The sequence below is a fragment of the Rhyacophila brunnea genome, unplaced genomic scaffold, assembly GCF_057557595.1.
Source record: "Rhyacophila brunnea isolate RB1 unplaced genomic scaffold, BYU_Rbru_1.0 scaffold_13, whole genome shotgun sequence".
NCBI lineage: Eukaryota > Metazoa > Arthropoda > Insecta > Trichoptera > Rhyacophilidae > Rhyacophila > Rhyacophila brunnea.
Genome location: NW_028232785.1, coordinates 7,908,321 through 7,926,145, shown reverse-complemented (window position 1 = coordinate 7,926,145; position 17,825 = coordinate 7,908,321). Strand labels below are relative to the sequence as shown.

Sequence of the window (17,825 nt, the reverse complement as noted above, 5' to 3'; positions counted from 1 at the left end):
TGGCATTTAAAACAGAAAAACAGCAAAAAATGAAATAATGCGTTCTGTCAGTATACCCTCGTTATATTAAATTTAACATACCTAAATTCAAGATATTTTTATTGTGCCACCAATTTGAGTTGCTAATCTAACGTAATATGCAAAATATAAAACATAAGAGGAATATGATTAGCGCAACGAAGTTGAGCTGATAATATATTATTATTGTGCAAGCTGGGTATGACGTAAAAAGACCACAGAGGAAAAGGAAGACATATTATTATAAATGCGATTTCATTTATAGGTCACCAAACTTACATCGTTCTGCGAGTGGATAACTTACTGCTGGTCGAATTGCGGCCACCTGGTGCCCAAGGTGCACTATGACCACAAAAACCATCCATTGATGAACATGATATTTTTATTAAAGTTCTGTGGAAGGATGTGGGAACGATGAGTAATAATGTGGTAAGCTTTTGTCTACCAGTGGATCAACTTAATAAATTATTGGTAGGTACCTAAAAAAGGACAGATTCATTGGCATTGCGGCCATGACATAATCACTTTGGAACGGTGTTGGTGTCATTTGAAATTAGTAAAACACTAACACCTAAATGAGTTGCCTGCACTGCCAGAAGAATCTGATAACATTCTACCTACCTATCTATATTTTATTTTCTTTTCGGAAAAAATAATACCTACCTACGTACCTAATTATTGTGTTGAATTGATTATATTATCTAATACAATATTCATTGATAGGTAGGTAGGTACCCACCTACCTAGGTAAGTATATACATTTGGCCCTGAAAATAATTTGGGAAAAATAATTATTGTTAGGTAGAAATTATTAATAAACAAAAAGATCATTGAATTTCAAATAAATATTTTTAATATAATAATTTGAAATCAAAGAAATTGTTTGAAATATAGTTTTGAATAGTAAAATTTGTTTATGGATAATTTAGTTATTTTTTAAGATAAATTATGAGAGACAGAATTGAATAAATAAATTGAAGTTTTTTATATATTTTCCCCTCTTTCGTTGCGTAACGAAACCGAAAAGAAAATAAACAAAAGAGCCTATTAGAAAAAGAAGAAGACGCAATGACAGCTGCAATGCAATTGCGCTGCTCACTTCACGGCGGACGCCATTTGCGCCACGACTCCGGTACCCGTGTGTCCGACGTTTAGAAACTCAAATAGTGAGGTTAAAACATTAACAAATTCCCGCGTCAGCCCCGCAACGCGACATAATACACCGGAATCGACCAATAATCACGTTAAAAGCGAAACCCGCACGCCGAATCCACCGCGAACGGCCAAAACCAACGACAGTTCTTAACCTACTTTTATAAAATAAACTGTGCGGATTAAAGTCTGCGTCCCATGACACGTGCTTGATAATTGTTTTACGTCGAAATATTTGTTTTCCGTCGCCGATTGGCGAGCTGCACCAGCCGTGCGGCGTCGAAATACACAGCCGTATGGTCCAGAAAACCAGGTATGTTCAAAAATATATAAATAAATGAACCCTAGACTAAAATGGGACATCTAATTTAGACTACATTTTTTTTATTCTGGTACACACAAACGAGCCGTTGCAATAAAAATATGTCAGTTCGCCACCTTATTGACTGTTTAATAATACAAAATGTATCTTAAATCATTGTAAGAATAGATTTTTTTTGTAAATATTTAATGTATTAGGTATTTTATCGGATTCTAATTATTGTGAACAAGTGACATTCGAAGGTGTCTACTACATGCGATGTTCACGTGTTTTTGTGCGTATTTTTTCAGCACATAACGCATTATTTTAATTTGTTTCTCTGAAATTGATCGAAATATCGAGTGAATAATTAACAAATCGCTTAAATGTCATGGTGAATTCGTCGCGAGGCCCGCGTAGCAGAAATGAAAGTAGTTTTCGAACGAATTCTGTCTCCGCGTAGCTCTCGCGTTTAGAATGCATTCGTATGCCGTTTTATTATATTGTAATCAATTTCGTTTATCGATAATAATTATGGCTCTAGACTGCTACGTGTACCGTGGCCGGTCGCTTTTTAGATAAGCAGTAATAAACATCGCGATTTGTTAGGTTAATAAATGTTTTCATATCGTATTCCTGTTACCATCTGTCAGGTGAAGATTTTCTGTACGAGTCTTCGAATTTCGAATGTGTTCGAAATTTAAAATTAGCTCGCGGTGCATTCGGCCACTTACTACTGACTATTAAAATTCTTGGTGCGCGAATTTAAATTTGGAACGCGCTTTCGTTTGTTTCGCATTATGGCTAAAAAATAAAACATATTTTCGTCTCGGATTTTTTTTGTTTTGACAGGTAATAGGTATACGAAAAAAAATGTTTCAATGGTACTAGTCGGTTATCCTGGATACAGCGGAAAACACATTTTGAAAATAACCGAAATACTGGATTATTTGTTAGGATAACCTAAACTAACCCAAACTAACAAATAATCCAGTATATCGGCTATTTTAAAAATGTGTTTGCCGCTGTATCCAGGATAAACGTATGGAACCAAAAAAAATGTTTCAATTAAATACGCTGAAGAAAGAAATGGTAAATGTGCCGCAGATGCCGTCATGAGATTTTATAACTTTCTTTTTAGACCAAACCTAATCTAACCTACCCCAACCTAATATAACCTAATATAATAGCGCCTGTGCACGTGCATAGAATTACTGTCGGCAATCGTGCTTATTTTAAACTATCATGACAATAACTATTTACACGTAAAAGTGCTGACTGTCTCTTTTCACGCCAAACTGCCCCGATTGTATGCACCGATCGCCCCCAACCATGAAAAGTCACTTTTGATCAGTTACTGGAGTCATGGCTGATATAGAATAATTCCTATTTTTCGCGCATAACTTGTCAGCAATTAGTGATGTTGGGTCGACAAGTATTGTACGTTATCGGATCGGTTTTCAAGCAGATGTATTCATGTAACCGATCGATTATCTTTTTAATGCCTTCAATAGAGGACGTATCAAAATTGTGCACTCTGATTTCCAATTTTGGTGCAGTTTCCTGCCATGTGGCAAAGACAGCCATTTATTTTATTTTTGCCTCGTTTATTTCTACATAGTACCATTACGGTTTACATTTACACTGCAAAATAGCTGTGAAATATAAAACCATCTTAGCATTCGAAAAAACTATTGCATTTATTTTCAGCTGGGTTAGTAAATAAATATGCTGCTGAGAATAAAATGAGATCAGATTTCAACGTTTTTGCTTCTCTGTGGATATTCAAAATATTTGCAAATGTGTAATTGGTGACATTGAAATTGATTCATAAATATATCAAACAAGAAGTACCAACACACTCTGCCATCCAAGTCGCAGTGTTCTCACTCTCGCAGTGTTCTCACTCTCTGTTTTTTCTTAACTACTAAACAAGGGGTTTGCGATGCATGATAATAAATCCATACTTTTTGCGTAACCGGCCTATCGCAGTTGATGAGATTTGACAAAACTAACGATGCTCAGCTCATCAAAGAATGTATGGAGCTCATGAATGTAGCAACTCTGACACGCTCTCGTAAGAATAACTTTCAACACAACTATGGTTTTTGGGAACCACTGATGTAGTTGCATTTAAAATATGCTGGAGGCGGATGCTCAGAGTATAGTGGATAGCCAAATGAACCGACAATTCCATGATCAGTTAACTCCAGATTTGAAACAGACCCTCCTACGTTTGCATTCGCCGTACTCTACAATTTTGTAGTCATATAGCCTGCATGGAGGATGACGATGTGGAAAAACTCATGGTATTTTGTGACGTTGGATAGCACGATAATGAGCTCCCTCCAGATGAATCGACATAATCAGAAGTACCATGGGAGAGATAGAGAAGGATAGTGAAATCATCCGGGTTACGATCCTCATTTATGAGGTCCTGACGAAGTCTTACAGAAACACATCTATCTTTCGAAAGAATTTTGTATCATTTTATTCTTATGATTATATTCTCTGTTATGAAAAATAGTGATGGGAAACAATGTGATTTTTTATCCCCCTCAGAGCAGATTGATAAGATAGAAAAGCGAAAACGAGTTGATAGTCCAAGACTTTGAAGCCAGTTTTAGTTTATCACTTGATGACACAGATAGGCTGTAAAATGCAACAAACACAAGGCCCGCTGAGTCCTTTAAAATATTGACAAACTTTAATGCATATTATGATTCAGACGTAAATAGTTTATCCCATGTGTTTCTATGCTCGATAATTGCACCCTCTTACATCCACACCCAGAAGTTAACCCACTTCTCTTATTTTTGTGATTTTAACATTGGGCTCAACCTTTACCATCGTATTGGGACATTGATATTTTATTTTTCTCTTTGCCGAATCGCGCTTATATCTGTGAAGACCCATTCGTGTATTCTCTTAATTCTTGTTCTCTTTGCTTCCAGATAACTGAAATGTCAGCGGTATGTTGAATGCCCAGCGGAAATGAGTTCAAATAACCAACAGAGGATCTCATCGAGCAGCATCTACGCTTCCCCAGTGTCGCCAGAGGGCAGAAGATATCCGGCCGCATTAAACCATTCTTGAATCTGGCAACGTTAAAGCGCGTCGACCCCTTCTTCTTTTGTTTTTATTATTTCTTTCGTGGCGCGGCGACACCGGTCCTCCGCTAACTGTGAATCTAACAAATCAAGTTGTATTTTAAATCTAAGTGTGTTTTATTTTATTTTGCACTTATTTTTAAAAACTAGTATTATTCGATAATTCACGAATTCTTATTAAGTAATATAAGAATTAAAAGTAATATATTTCAATAGTAATCGTTTTGATTTAACGTCAATTGAATTGTGTATTATTATTTAAAAAAGAAACATTCAATCGATTAATCTAAACAAATAAAAATATAAACGGCTGTGTTTAATTTTAATTATTCACTCGATAGCCGTATTCGTCTTTAAATAAAAAGTATAACATTTTAAATTCAGAGCGAAATTTTGAAGTCGTATAAAATTATTTGATCGTTTTTTCGAATATATTCAATCGTGTGTGGCGAGTTGAAAAATTTAATGAAAGTATCGCCACCGTAGTAAAAAAATCGTTTAATATTTATTATTTCTTTGCGGTTTTCGTTATTATCGAGTATTACCGGAGGTGATAAATAGATTAAATTAAAATGAAAATCCCCACCACAGCGCCGGGCAGTGCGCCATTTTATCACGGGGGCCCCCCTATGAATGGAATGGAGATGAACCCACAGTGGCAGGTGATTATGACTGTATTTCTTTAAAATTCAAGCATCAAACTGAATTGTTTTATCATGTGTCAAGTATCCTGCACACGGGAAGAAATCTATCTAATACATACACATACTCATGGTTAAGCGGTTTCAATATAGCAGTGTAGCTGATTGTTCTTGTAGCAATGTTGCAGGAATGGTCATAGTGCCGGTACCTGTGCAGTTTTGCCACACGGGTGCAAAGTGTCACATTCTCAGGTGGTGTCCCAGCCATGTAAAGCCTACCTTCGTGATCACATCCATCAACGACTTGTCTGTTTGTGAATCCAAGCTTTACCTTGGGTCGGACGCAACGTGTTACAGTCATGCAGCGGTGATCCCAACGCTGCTATGATTTGGTTGATTAGAGACTTCACCATGCCCATGTAAATGCCGAGTTCACTGGATGGACTAAAGTTCACGTCATTAAGTATTTAAACTTTGTCACTCGCTCGATAGACAGACTGGACATTTGCAGAGGAGTGCATCATTGCATGCAGCACAGCACATGGTTCTGGTCTTTGATAAAAGACCTTATATGAGGCATCTAATTCCAAAAAGCGATAAGTCCACATTTGGTCAAAATCGAGAAAAAAATACGCACATGTTCTTTGTATAATTTTACACAATAATCTAATCGATCTATAAATTCCAAAACGCGACATAACCCTACGAAAAAAAATATTTTATGTCTCGATTTATTACAAAAAGCGCCAAGTCCGTTTTTCATATTATTTAGCTTGGTTGATTTCGCGCGTGTTTAAGTCAACCAATAAGGGAACGTTCAATATTGAAAAGGGCGTCTCCCATGCTGTAGCATCTGGTAAACTTATGACCGTGCCACGGAAATATGTGCCTTATGCGGGATAAATTAAAAAGTGAAGTACAAGTAGCGCTAAGTCCAATTTTATTTTGCGTATATTTATTACATTTAAGAGTTTATCGGCTGAAACGAATTGCCATTTGGTTCTAATTTCGACATAGAATACAACGGAAAAAAAAATCTCACGTTAAAACAAATAATTGAAGCTAGAAACATAAAAACGTTGTTTCACGAAAATATTGAATTGTGGACTTGTCGCTTTTTGTAATTAGACGTCTCATATCAGTGGCGAGGGGTGGAGGTAGACTGCTAAGATCCGACATAAGTAGTGCACGATATACTTTGTCGGTCATTCTTATTTGTTTTCATTAAACTAAGAATATAATTTGCAGATAGTGCTGGTTAGTGTTTTTAAATTGAATCAGCAACTTGTAGTCTTCAATGAAAACTAATACGTATGACTGACAAAGTTTAGTATGCATTCTTTATGTCAGATATTAACAGCTTGCCTCCACCCTTAGCCAGTGCAATGCATTTATAGTTAATATTAAATAAACATATGGGCACAGTTAGTAAGATACCCATAATCCTTTATCCATATAATAATAATTATGTAAATAATGGTTGTAGGTTGAGGTGTTTGAATGTATAATAAATAAGTGTTTTTTTTCCAGGGCAATGGTGCGATGCCAGAAGGTGGAGCACCAGGAAACGGTGCCATGTATATGATGACGCAGCCCGCCCACATGCCAAGTAAGTATTCAATTATCCTTTCTTCTTTCCTCGTGTCTCACTAGTCCCAATGTTGAACAAATGGTTGGAAACGATCGAGGATCGATTCATGCTCGGAAAGTTTAATTACCATCGGATAGGAAACACAAAATCTATCTGTAGGGGAGAGTTATTTGCTTCTATACGTCAGATGCAGATTCCATCAGTCGGTCAATGATTCACACTCCCATAGGGCATATGTAGCACACGGCAAAGCCAGCGTAGAGCGTTTAATTAATTATTGAAACTAAACGCAAGACTGTTGTTGACTGTTCAAGATCTCTGTATACAATTAAGGAGATAAGGTAGAGAGCCCACAGAAGACGTGACTCGGGTTAGGGTGTAGAATTATTGCGTTGAGTCGCAGCAGGACACTGCCCACAAAAGATGCAGAACTAACCTGCCATTGGTAATGCCGATTGGGAGGGCAATAACGGAATTGTTTTCGATATTGATATATTCCACTTGCGTGAGGTGAGTTTTCATGTTTTATAATTTTTTTAAGTAGGGTTTACTTAGCTCATACATGTGAAGGTCTTGAATTTATAAGTTTAGTCGTGATGTCACCATTTATGTGATTATTTTACAAATGTTTCCCTTTAACCTTGTTATGGCAGTATCTAACAGGTTGCAGATTTTTAACGACACACGTTGAATGTAAAGTGAAGCCCTTACTAAAATCACTGTTGTACCGATAATTTGTGGCCTAGTATTTCATAATTATTCAAACAGATGTCACTCTGTAATCAATCGAAAGTGGCTAGTAATTTGAGTTTAAAGTCGGACGAGATAACTCGCAAAATTTTTACGACATTTAGTGCTGACACCGCGACTGGCGCTTTTGCGTTCGTTGGCCATTAGATATAATTAACATGATTTTTAAAAATTCATTAACAGGTCAGCAGTGATCGTGTTAAATAACACGTTAATTATATCTAATGGCCAAGTACTCCAAACGCGTCAGTCGCAGTGTTAGCACTAAATGAACCGGTTAATTTTCTCGGCAGGTAGATAGATAGACACCATATATATTTTTGTTACAATCGTGACTGAAAACCAACCTCGAATAATCGATAAGTGAAGATTTCAGATGTATAACACACAGAATAGTAGGGTCTTGGAAAAACACAAGTGGCGTGTGAGACTCATCTTATTTCACCGAGCCTAATGTGGCGTTAAAAGGGACTGCCGCGCAATGTGGGCTTTGCATCTAAGCCGGCTAGCATACCAGAACTCGTTTCACCTAAAAACGTGTTAAATACGTCGATGTGACGTCATCGTTATTTAACGAAACAACAAATCACATGTTACCAAATGGAGCTCCGCAGATTGATTGAATGCAACTGTTTCGTCTGAAAAAAACATCTGGCTGTTGCAATCGACATGTTGCATCCTTCTCGGGCTCCGAGTCGGAGGGCCGAAGTCACAAACAAACATCTACGAATTGGTCATTCCTATACCGGCTCGCCGATCACCACATTCAAATAACAATACGTTTCGAAGGCTACGCGCGACTCGCTAGATAGATGTGCAAGGTTGTGTCATGCAACACTGGCCGGCCGGTCTCGGAAGTTTTGATTTATGGTTGTCAGGCACACGAGGCGAGTTGTGATATTCGAGCCGGCTAACCCTCGTATATGTATGCTAATGTTAATTTGTATTGCGTTGCAGCATTCGTGGGAGGTCCCCCTGCGGGCTATTACCCTGCCGGTATGCCCCCTGCGGTTCAGCACCAGCAACAAGCCGGCGGCAACGTACCTCTTCCCATCCCCGTGCCCGCCCAGGACTTCTCCGAGTATATGTGGATGGAGAATGAAGAAGAGTTCGACAAACAGGTCAATATTTATATTAGCAAATAATATAATTTGTATTTTACCATTTTTTACCATCTTTGCACCTGCAAATCTCATTGAATCTAAGTATGAATTAAGGTTTTTCACTAGTCATGAATGCACCCACGTTGATCTGGTTGATATAGTGGCTGTCTTTAAAGCTGTGAACTTCGATATCACGTCTGAGCATAAAATTGTGATTATAATATGTTTGATTTAGTGTAAGATTTACGGTGAGTGGCTAACAACAGAGTCGGAGCATATCATTGATATATTACTGGATGAATCATATGCTTCTTAAAATGACGCCTGATTTTCAGCGACTCGGCCGGTGTTAAAACTTACTGTTTTAATATCAGCGGACTTAACTCGATATAAGCTCACTTAATATTTGTCTCGAAAACGACCTGGCAATAATTATGAGTAAGCCCGATCTAGCTTGCATCTTACTCTAACTAATAGTCAGTGCATGACGACTTGCTCTGTCCGCCCAGACATGAATTTTTGGTAGCTTGCAAGCTTTGGGTTGCAGACACCCTTAGGGTGACTATTCCAAGAATGCAAATTTAGTTTTACAGCCAGGGCAATACGGGTGAAATTCGGGAATCCATGTTAACGGTCTTAACGCATTATACCTACAAGGAAATATTATAAGATGATATTCGTAATATCTTCTTTTGTGGTACATTTTAAAAAGGCACTTGTATGGGAACTCCTCATCTAGTAGTATATCAATGGAGCATATGGACACCACACGGCACTTCCAAGAATCCCTGTCACTAACCAGTTTTCTTGTAGCTTTCCTGATCATTCCAGTGTACCTTACCTCACGCCGTATATACAGTAGGCGCTCGGTAATCCGGCACCCATATTTTTTTCACTTATGCCCGATTGTCGGAAATGCCGGATTATTGGATTTCTATAGGAAATAATAAATAATCTGTCAAGGTCGGGCACTTAACTGCCGAGCGAACGGCTCTCCGCTCTGTAATCCAGTAGTTTAATGTGAAACATGCCGGATTATAGAGCAGGAGAGCTGAGTTGCAAAATGCCGGACTATTGGACGTGCCGGATTGGTGAACGCCGGATTACCAAGTGCGTACTGTACTCTAGAACAGGCAAGCCAGGTTCAAATTCTCTTAAGGCATGTGGAGCACGTGGCCAAGCCAGGTCTAACACGGCTTTTTATGTGTGATTCTTAAAATTATACAACCATTATTCGCCGCAAACATCTGTTTTTGAAGCTGATGAGATGCCCGGGGTTCCAGCGGCTAGCTCAGGTGTCCATCGAACCCCGGATTCACAAAAAAAGATAAAAAAAGGATTTATATATGTTGGTAAAATTAAATAAAACACTAAGTCTTTCTCGTGCGGTCTTAGCGTTATATATTTTAATATTTGGTTGGACAACGTTACTTTATAGTCCGTTACATATTTTGTTTTTACAATTAGTCACGCAGGTCCGTACACGGTTTACAAAGGACGCTTACTAACTTTCTTTTTCAAATTCCCCGTACCCACGCCGTCCAGCAGAAAGGACTCTCGTGATTGGACAAATTTTATCGCGTGATGCTTTTGATTTGACGAATCACGAGGACCACCCCGGCGCAGGCGCGTGGAGATTTTAATGTTGTTGGCAAGCGCGGCAAAATTTATTATATATGAATACTTATATTTAGTCTTAAAATTATCTCTCTCATCCATCATCATTTAAACTTTTTAAATCAAATTAAATTTATCTTAATTACACCTCTGCCCAGTATGTGATTTTCACACACCGGACGAAGGCCTTTACTTATGAATAAAAAAAAATTTACGTAGTTGAGCAAGGAATCAGATTAGATGTTTTATGAAGCCGTTTCTAGAGGTCAGGGTTACGTTTCGACTTATGACTACTAAACGATTATTTTACACCGGGAGAAGCCCGCCTGTAACAGGGGTGTATCACTGAGTATACAGTTGCTCTGAGTCTTCGTAGGGTGTCATGACTCATCAAGCATCAAATATGGACATCTGATTTTAACCAAGTATAGTCGTAAGCGAGTTCTCCTTGTAAAGTGCCATCCAAATGTGTTATATCACCCGCATAATCAATGTTCTACTACACTAAAAACATAGCAGAAATGATTTAATTAATTCAACGTTGTTATTATTGTTTTCAGGTGATGCAACAGTTGGAAGAAGAAGCCCTGATGGAGCAATGCATAGAGGCGATGCTGGCTGACGAGAGGGAGGCGCTACAGGGCGGGAGGGGACCGGGGGGTGAGGTCATGGAAGAGCAAATCTCCAAGTCTACGCTAAATCCGCTGGCGGCCGAGTTCGTCCCCACTTTCGGACCTCCCACCACATCCGCTGATGCGCCCTCTTCTTCCACACCTGGTAGGAACTGCTCTGTCATATATCGCAATCTTATACATGTATTTACACAAGCAGACATGATGATTTCCACCGACTGTATGGATCCATCGAGAAATGTCACCTTGATGCTTTTCATCAACACATAGGTGACATTGAAAGATAAGTATCGATACTTGACAATTTTACGTAATTATTACATATCACATTTCACCGTGAGCTGTTGCCCCGGAAAGAGATGGTCGTATATTATTGAGATTAAAAAATTAGGTGCTCGTAGAACATTACATATAGTAATTTTCCAATATTATTAGATTCAATAAGAACATTGATCTGATATTGATTGGTATGGCTTGATACTTACGAGCAAATACTTGCTGACCTACTTTTGAATCATTCTGAATTCTATATAAGTTTATACGATATGATTGTTTTTCTAATTTACTTACTTACCTAAGTTCACATCGATGATAACTATTCATTACCCAATACTCATTTGCTTTACGTCAACAGATGCAGTTTAATTGAGCTATATATAATTTTTTCCATTTCTAGAAATAGACTGCCCCTCGCCTGACAACTCCACCCCTTCCCCGCTCTCCTCCGAATCTGACGCCCAAAAGTCGTCGACGTCGCCGGCCAATCACACGCCGCAGCGAACGATATCAGAGAACGCCGCGCACAAACCGACTGCCGTAGAAGAATCCAAAACAACGAGCGAAGAAGAAGTCAAAGCAGACACGAAGAAAGCGGAAATTTTAGTGGAAGTCGTCAAAGTAACGGAGGTGTCAGCGAAAGCGTCGAGAACGGAAACCAACAGGCCTCCCGCGAAACCCAGCAGTAATGCCGCTATCAGCGCTACTCGAAAGACGAAAGCTGACAGCGCCAAAAAGGGAAATAATGAAAGTGTTAAACCGAGCGATACGGACAGTGTAAAGCCGGCTAAAGCGAAAGAAAATGTCAAACAGAATAAGCCCGTTCATAAAGAAAAGGCACCGCCTGTTAAAAAAACTGAAGTTAAGCCTAAAGAAGAGGTCAAGACCAGTGCGAAGGTCGTGGCTGAGTTGGCTGACGACTTCCGTAATGCAGTCAGCGTCACGGTCGACCTTCAGGGACCCCCGTTGCCTGCACCGGCGGCGGTTTCCACGCCTGTCGAAGCGGAGAAGGTAATTATTTGTTCTGACTAGTGTTTATATGAATGATAGAAATTCAATTGTTGTTAAGTTGTTCATATATCAAAAAATTTGTACTCTCGTTACGAGTTTTGATCTTCTAGTCTTGATCGTTCCCTCATGGTTGAGGATCATGATCACTTTGGAATATTTTCATCTTTTGAGTGATCAAGACCTTCCACCCCTCTCGATCCTCTGCGTCTTCCAAGGCAGAGTGAATGTTGCCCCAAGTCAACTCCTTCACTCGGTCGCTCCAGTGCGCCGATCCTCTTTCTCCGTTTTGTCTTCCCTGGATGCTACCCAAAACCAACAGTCTCCAGGTTATCCGGTCCGTGCCGAACAATATTTTCAAAAAACTGCAAACTGCGTCTCATTGTCGAGAGCCATTCCTTTATCCGCAGTTTCTGGATGATTGACGGGTTTGTTCTGTGCTTTGTCCAAGAAATACGAAGCATCCGGTGACAACACGACATTTGGAAGACATCAATTGCCTTCCGTTACCTTGCCTTCGGAGTCCATGACTGCAGTTATAAGACTCCGTATATCGCATTTCATATTAGGAATTTTGAGGGTAGTTCAATTTACGTGTGGTTTTATTGGTATTGAACAAGTTCATTATTTTCATCGTCTATTGGCAGCCCCAAAAAGAAAATGATGATTCGCGTTACTCATTTGAAGTACGTTTATACAAGGCTGACTATGTTCGAACTGTGGCACTAAATAGCGAATTACGATAGTAGTGCTAGTTATTGATTATCTTCAAATGCAATGAATGCTGCGGATAAATGAAGATTACTATGTTGTATTTGAAGTATGTGCAATAACTAGCACTATCATCGAAGTTTACAGTTTTGTGTCACAGCATGATTAGCATGTATGCGTGTTTTACTTGATTGTTCATCTTAAAAATATTTTTTTATCTGCAAAAAAGAGAGTTCTTCAACATTTTTGGCTTAACCCATTTCAGACAGAATTAATTTTTCAGGATCACTTAAAGAGGCACACTGATTACTAAAATTGATATAACTCATGTATTATTCATTCAATTCAATTAAATCTTTCAAATATTTATAGGTTTTGAATTTTTCTATTAAGTATTTACATTTTAAGTAAACTTTGTGTGTAAGTGGAATGAAAAAAACATGTCAAATATGGTTTTTTGGGTTTTTTTTAGCCTTTTTTTATACAAAATGACATAGATAAAAAGTCCATGTTAGAAGTAAATAATAAAAGGAAGATATACTAAAACTGGAGCTAAATATAATACTCTTCAAGGTATTTAGAAGATGGAGGGCCATTTTATGTTTTTTACTGTCTCAAACACCTCATACCTAGTGAACTGATCATTATTTTGACAAATTTAAATAAAAATAGATTTTATAAATCAAATATTTCTGAACTGTATATAAATAACTATCATCATGAAATGAATTTTAACTTGAACTTTAAAAAAAATCAAAATATGATTATTTTTTTTTATATGTCCTGCATCCTGTACCACCGAGGGCGCGATGGGTTAACCCTTTATAGGGCAAAGCATTATTTTCTTCATTTCTAACCGATCTCTATCATTTTGCATCAGATATTTAATATCTTAAAACAATTTCAATATAAAAATAAAAAATATCTATCAGAAATTTGGTAAAACTATAATTTATGATGGTTTTTTTATCAATTTTTTTCAAATAAAACAAATAAATAATGGTTGTACATATTATTTATTTAATCATAAGAAAAGTTACAATTCATTTTTTATTTTTTTACAACCATTTACGTAGGTACATACAAAATTTACATACAAAACATAGTATGCAAAGCGGTACGTTACATTGCTTACAAAAATAAGATATGCGTTTTGGCTCTCTACCCGTACTACAATAAGCACATCGACAGCTCTTTTTCTTAGATTTACTCATGAACTGAAAATAAATAAAACATATTATCGTAACAGTACCTGCCGACCTACAACATTACCATATTACGAAATGACCGAGAAAAATGGAGTATGATGAGGGAGGCCTTCATCCAGCAGTGTATAGACCACAGCTGATGATTATGTTACTTCTACAGTCAAATATAATACAACACAAACCCATGAAAGTTGCGATATTGATAGTAATTTAGTACTTTAGCATTCAATTGATGTCACAACTAACAATAAAACACCATTTCTTCGCGGATATTTTGAAAACTTTTCCGATCCCAAATATTTTGAGTAAAACTAAAATTTATTTATGATAGTATACTATATTCACAATAAAATATAACTATACACAGCTGCCTAAGCCACTTTTTTATTTTTAAAATAATTCTAGAAGTCAGCCGTGCGAATTGCAAATTTGAGGTTATGTACTTCCCGCTTGGCAATAGAATGATGAAACAAGTACTCAATCACAAAATATTTGTAAAAAATATAATGTGAATCGATAAATAAATGCATATTAAATACTTATGTACATACCTTTTTTTCACAACACATAATATAAATGGGAACAAAATGACTTGCAAAGTCAAGTGTCACTCGCGAATTTGTCGAGTCGCGACCGCAAACGCGCAATGGCTGATACATCGACCAATCGTTGAAATAGTGTTTTGCGAGCGATTGACGTACACTTCATATTATATGGTTTATTTCATAACCAGAGAACGTTCTCGACAACGTCTTGACGCACTAAGGTTGATATTTCCATATTTAGTGTATGACTTATAGCTCATAAATGAGATGGTCGATAAATAAACCGTTTTCGACCTTTGCCCTATAAAGGGTTAAGACAGCGTTTTCCTAAATGATCTCACCGAGGGTTGCTTGTTTTTGAATATGATTTTGACAGTGGGATTGTAGCAGACTGGCTAAAAATATTTCAACCACTCATGAAATTGTGCTTGACGAAGCATCCAGATTGTGGAAATTCAACCTTTATATACAGGAATATTTAAAAATATCTCGGCCCTGTTTTTGCATTCAGTAGTCTGTCGAGTGTCGAGGTAGGGTCTTCGTTAAATGTTTGAACTGTAGACAGAGTCGTTTTCTGAATGAGATTTCGATCGAAACATTTTGTCATCATCCAAACATGCATAATATATGTCATGCCGACGACATCCACTAAAATTAATTTTATATCTTTATTATATACAATGTTGATAATTTATTCTTCTTAATTCCAGCCAGTGGCTCCATCCCCGGCTGTCCCGGCCGCGCCAGCTGTGTTCAACTATGCGGCGGCGGCCCGTGCCAATCTTCCGCCTAAGCAATCGGCCGCTGCGGCTGTTGCAGCCCCGGCACCCGTTGCCGCCAATAAACAACAAGAACCCCCCGTGACCACCAGCAACAGCTCGTCGGTGTCCAGAGAGACCACGCCGACCGCCAAGAACGCAACTAACGCCAAATCCAACGCGACCAATCAGCAGAGAGGCGCCAGTAAAGAGAGCAATTCTAGTACGGCCAGTAGTAACAAAGGCAATGCGACATCGTCTTTTGCCAAAATGACCGCCGGCGGCAATCGGAAAGCTAAGAAGTAATTCAACCAATAGGAGAGGATTTTATTTAGACGTTGAATTCTCGTTTGGTTGATTATTTACACAATAATGGATTTAAAAATGAATGTGACGAAATTATGTTTGGGTGTAAAAATGATAGCACGGTAGATTTATTATATACATTTACGTTTGATTTTCCCTTTTGTGTCGACGATGTCATTGTGCATTCATAGATGATCGACGTTTGACAAAACTACGTTAGATCGTCTTTGTTCATATCTGATCCTCGGGTAGATAGTATGGATATCATGGACAGAATCCTTAGCCGGTCTTGAGTCTTGTTAGGTCACGCTAGTATCGTGCGGTTCCGCTGTATGGTATTTAGCGATCTTTCAGGACGCCGTAGTCTGATTGAGGCATTCGTGACGTGTGAATATCACGCCTTGCTCTATTCTATTATCTCTTTGTCATACTGATGATTTCTCTATGTTTCGCATTGCGAGCTCTCATCGCAAAGTGCCGACACCTGTGATGTGTACCTGCAGGTGTCGTAAGCGACGGACAGGACATCAAGGCTGTCTAAAAATACCTTTAATGTAAATTTTTTATCGTTACGTCCTTTGATCTATGAATGCATAACGGAATATTGTATTGTGAGGTTTTAGACTTGTCGGTGGTGGCAGCACTGTTAATTACCACGTGACTATATCCGATACAAGCGACCGATATAAAAAAATTATATTATTCTCCGAAAGTATGATATTTATTTCCCTCGTGTTGATATAGATTGAACAATATTCGTACGTGCGCAAAACATTAACCATCGAGAGGCGATTCCACGGCTTATTTATAATGAAAACTGTATCAAACACAAGGGAACGGAATGTCTGGTTTTAAGACGCGCTTTGAAAGTCCGTTTAAGTGAAAGTTTATTAAATCTAATATCATTTTAAATCATATTATTTTGTTTTTTAAGTGTATACCGAATTATTATCCATAATCATTTTTTTTGTTAATTATAATTAGAGGATTTTGCTGACAATCGTAATGTTTGCACAACGCCGTATTTCGTGCGACGTGTTTTTATGAAAGTTGTTCTTTGCGCGATGCGTCAGTTTTCAATGTTTCGATTTCTATTAAAAATACTTTTTTAAAGTCTAAACTATTCATGTATACGCATTTTCAAAAAAAAAAACATTTTTTTTAAGGTAGTACATTGTCTTTTTGGGGTAACTTTGAGCCGTACGTTTTCCTCAGTGTGTGTTGTGTGTGTGTATAGTAATTATACAATATATTGTGTATATAAAAAAAACATTTGCCGTTGCTTCAAAGTTACCCCGAACGGACACCTAATAAACGAGGACATTTTTTTTTAAATATAAGACTTTTATTGAATAATTATTATTGAAAAAGCACCTTTTTTTTATTAATCGAAATTGATTAAAAATTACGTAAAATAATCAATAATGGATTGGTTTTTTTTTTTTTTTGTAGAAATAAAGTATAATTAATTAAATTTTATGCATATAAAGTAAGTGAGTTCAGCTGTATATATACATATATATTATATATAAAGTAAAGTTTAGATATTATAATATTTTATTAGTGTGCACACATCTTTAAATTTTATTGCTAGAGTTTCTTACAAACAGCCTTAAATAAAGCAAAAAATAATTATATAATATAATATATGACGTAATTGATTAGCTATTGTTTTTAATGTCATATTGTACTTGTTTAGTATTGTTGCAATAATGTATGTAACTATAGAAGGTTGAGGAAACGTCGATGGAGATATTTGCATAAGTATTCGGTGATACTTGGTCATGTACTTTTATATGGCTACTCAAATTGGATTGCCTTGTGTGTTTTCGTTGAGGTTGGAAGAAAGAAAGTTTCCTTTCTCAAATTTGAATATATTTTGTTTTTCATTATAATGACATCGTCTGATAGCAAAGTGGCCGCTTTCCAATTCAGCCAATTTTTGACCTTCTTCCTTATTGAATTGTTCGATATTATACGTTCCTGTAGACAGGCAGGTCTCCACCGTATGGCATTCAATGATAGCAGACTTCTGATCTGCCTCTCATACGATTCTTGGACGTTGTTCTCTTCATAATGGTTTATATACGCGTATCAC

The 17,825-nt window shown here is 37.4% G+C and overlaps 1 protein-coding gene across 1 annotated transcript; it reads left to right on the top strand.

Annotated features, from left to right (window-relative positions):
* Positions 1–1,115: 1,115 nt before the first annotated feature.
* On the top strand, positions 1,116–17,047 carry Paip2 (polyA-binding protein interacting protein 2). The gene is made up of 7 exons (XM_085941727.1): positions 1,116–1,483; positions 4,426–5,243; positions 6,753–6,831; positions 8,521–8,684; positions 10,844–11,060; positions 11,592–12,202; positions 15,374–17,047. The coding sequence occupies exons 2-7, from the start codon at positions 5,154–5,156 to the stop codon at positions 15,725–15,727; spliced, it is 1,515 nt and encodes a 504-aa protein (XP_085797853.1). The 5' UTR covers positions 1,116–1,483; positions 4,426–5,153; the 3' UTR covers positions 15,728–17,047.
* The last annotated feature ends 778 nt before the right edge of the window (positions 17,048–17,825 follow it).

What these genes read in the sequence shown, in the direction of transcription:
- Paip2 (XM_085941727.1), top strand. Translation starts at nt 5,154, where the DNA reads ATGAAAATCCCCACCACAGCGCCGGGCAGTGCGCCATTTTATCACGGG. An exon ending in AGATGAACCCACAGTGGCAG is followed by an intron (nt 5,244 to 6,752) that starts GTGATTATGACT and finishes TTTTTTTTCCAG; the next exon opens with GGCAATGGTGCGATGCCAGA. An exon ending in GCCCTCTTCTTCCACACCTG is followed by an intron (nt 11,061 to 11,591) that starts GTAGGAACTGCT and finishes TTCCATTTCTAG; the next exon opens with AAATAGACTGCCCCTCGCCT.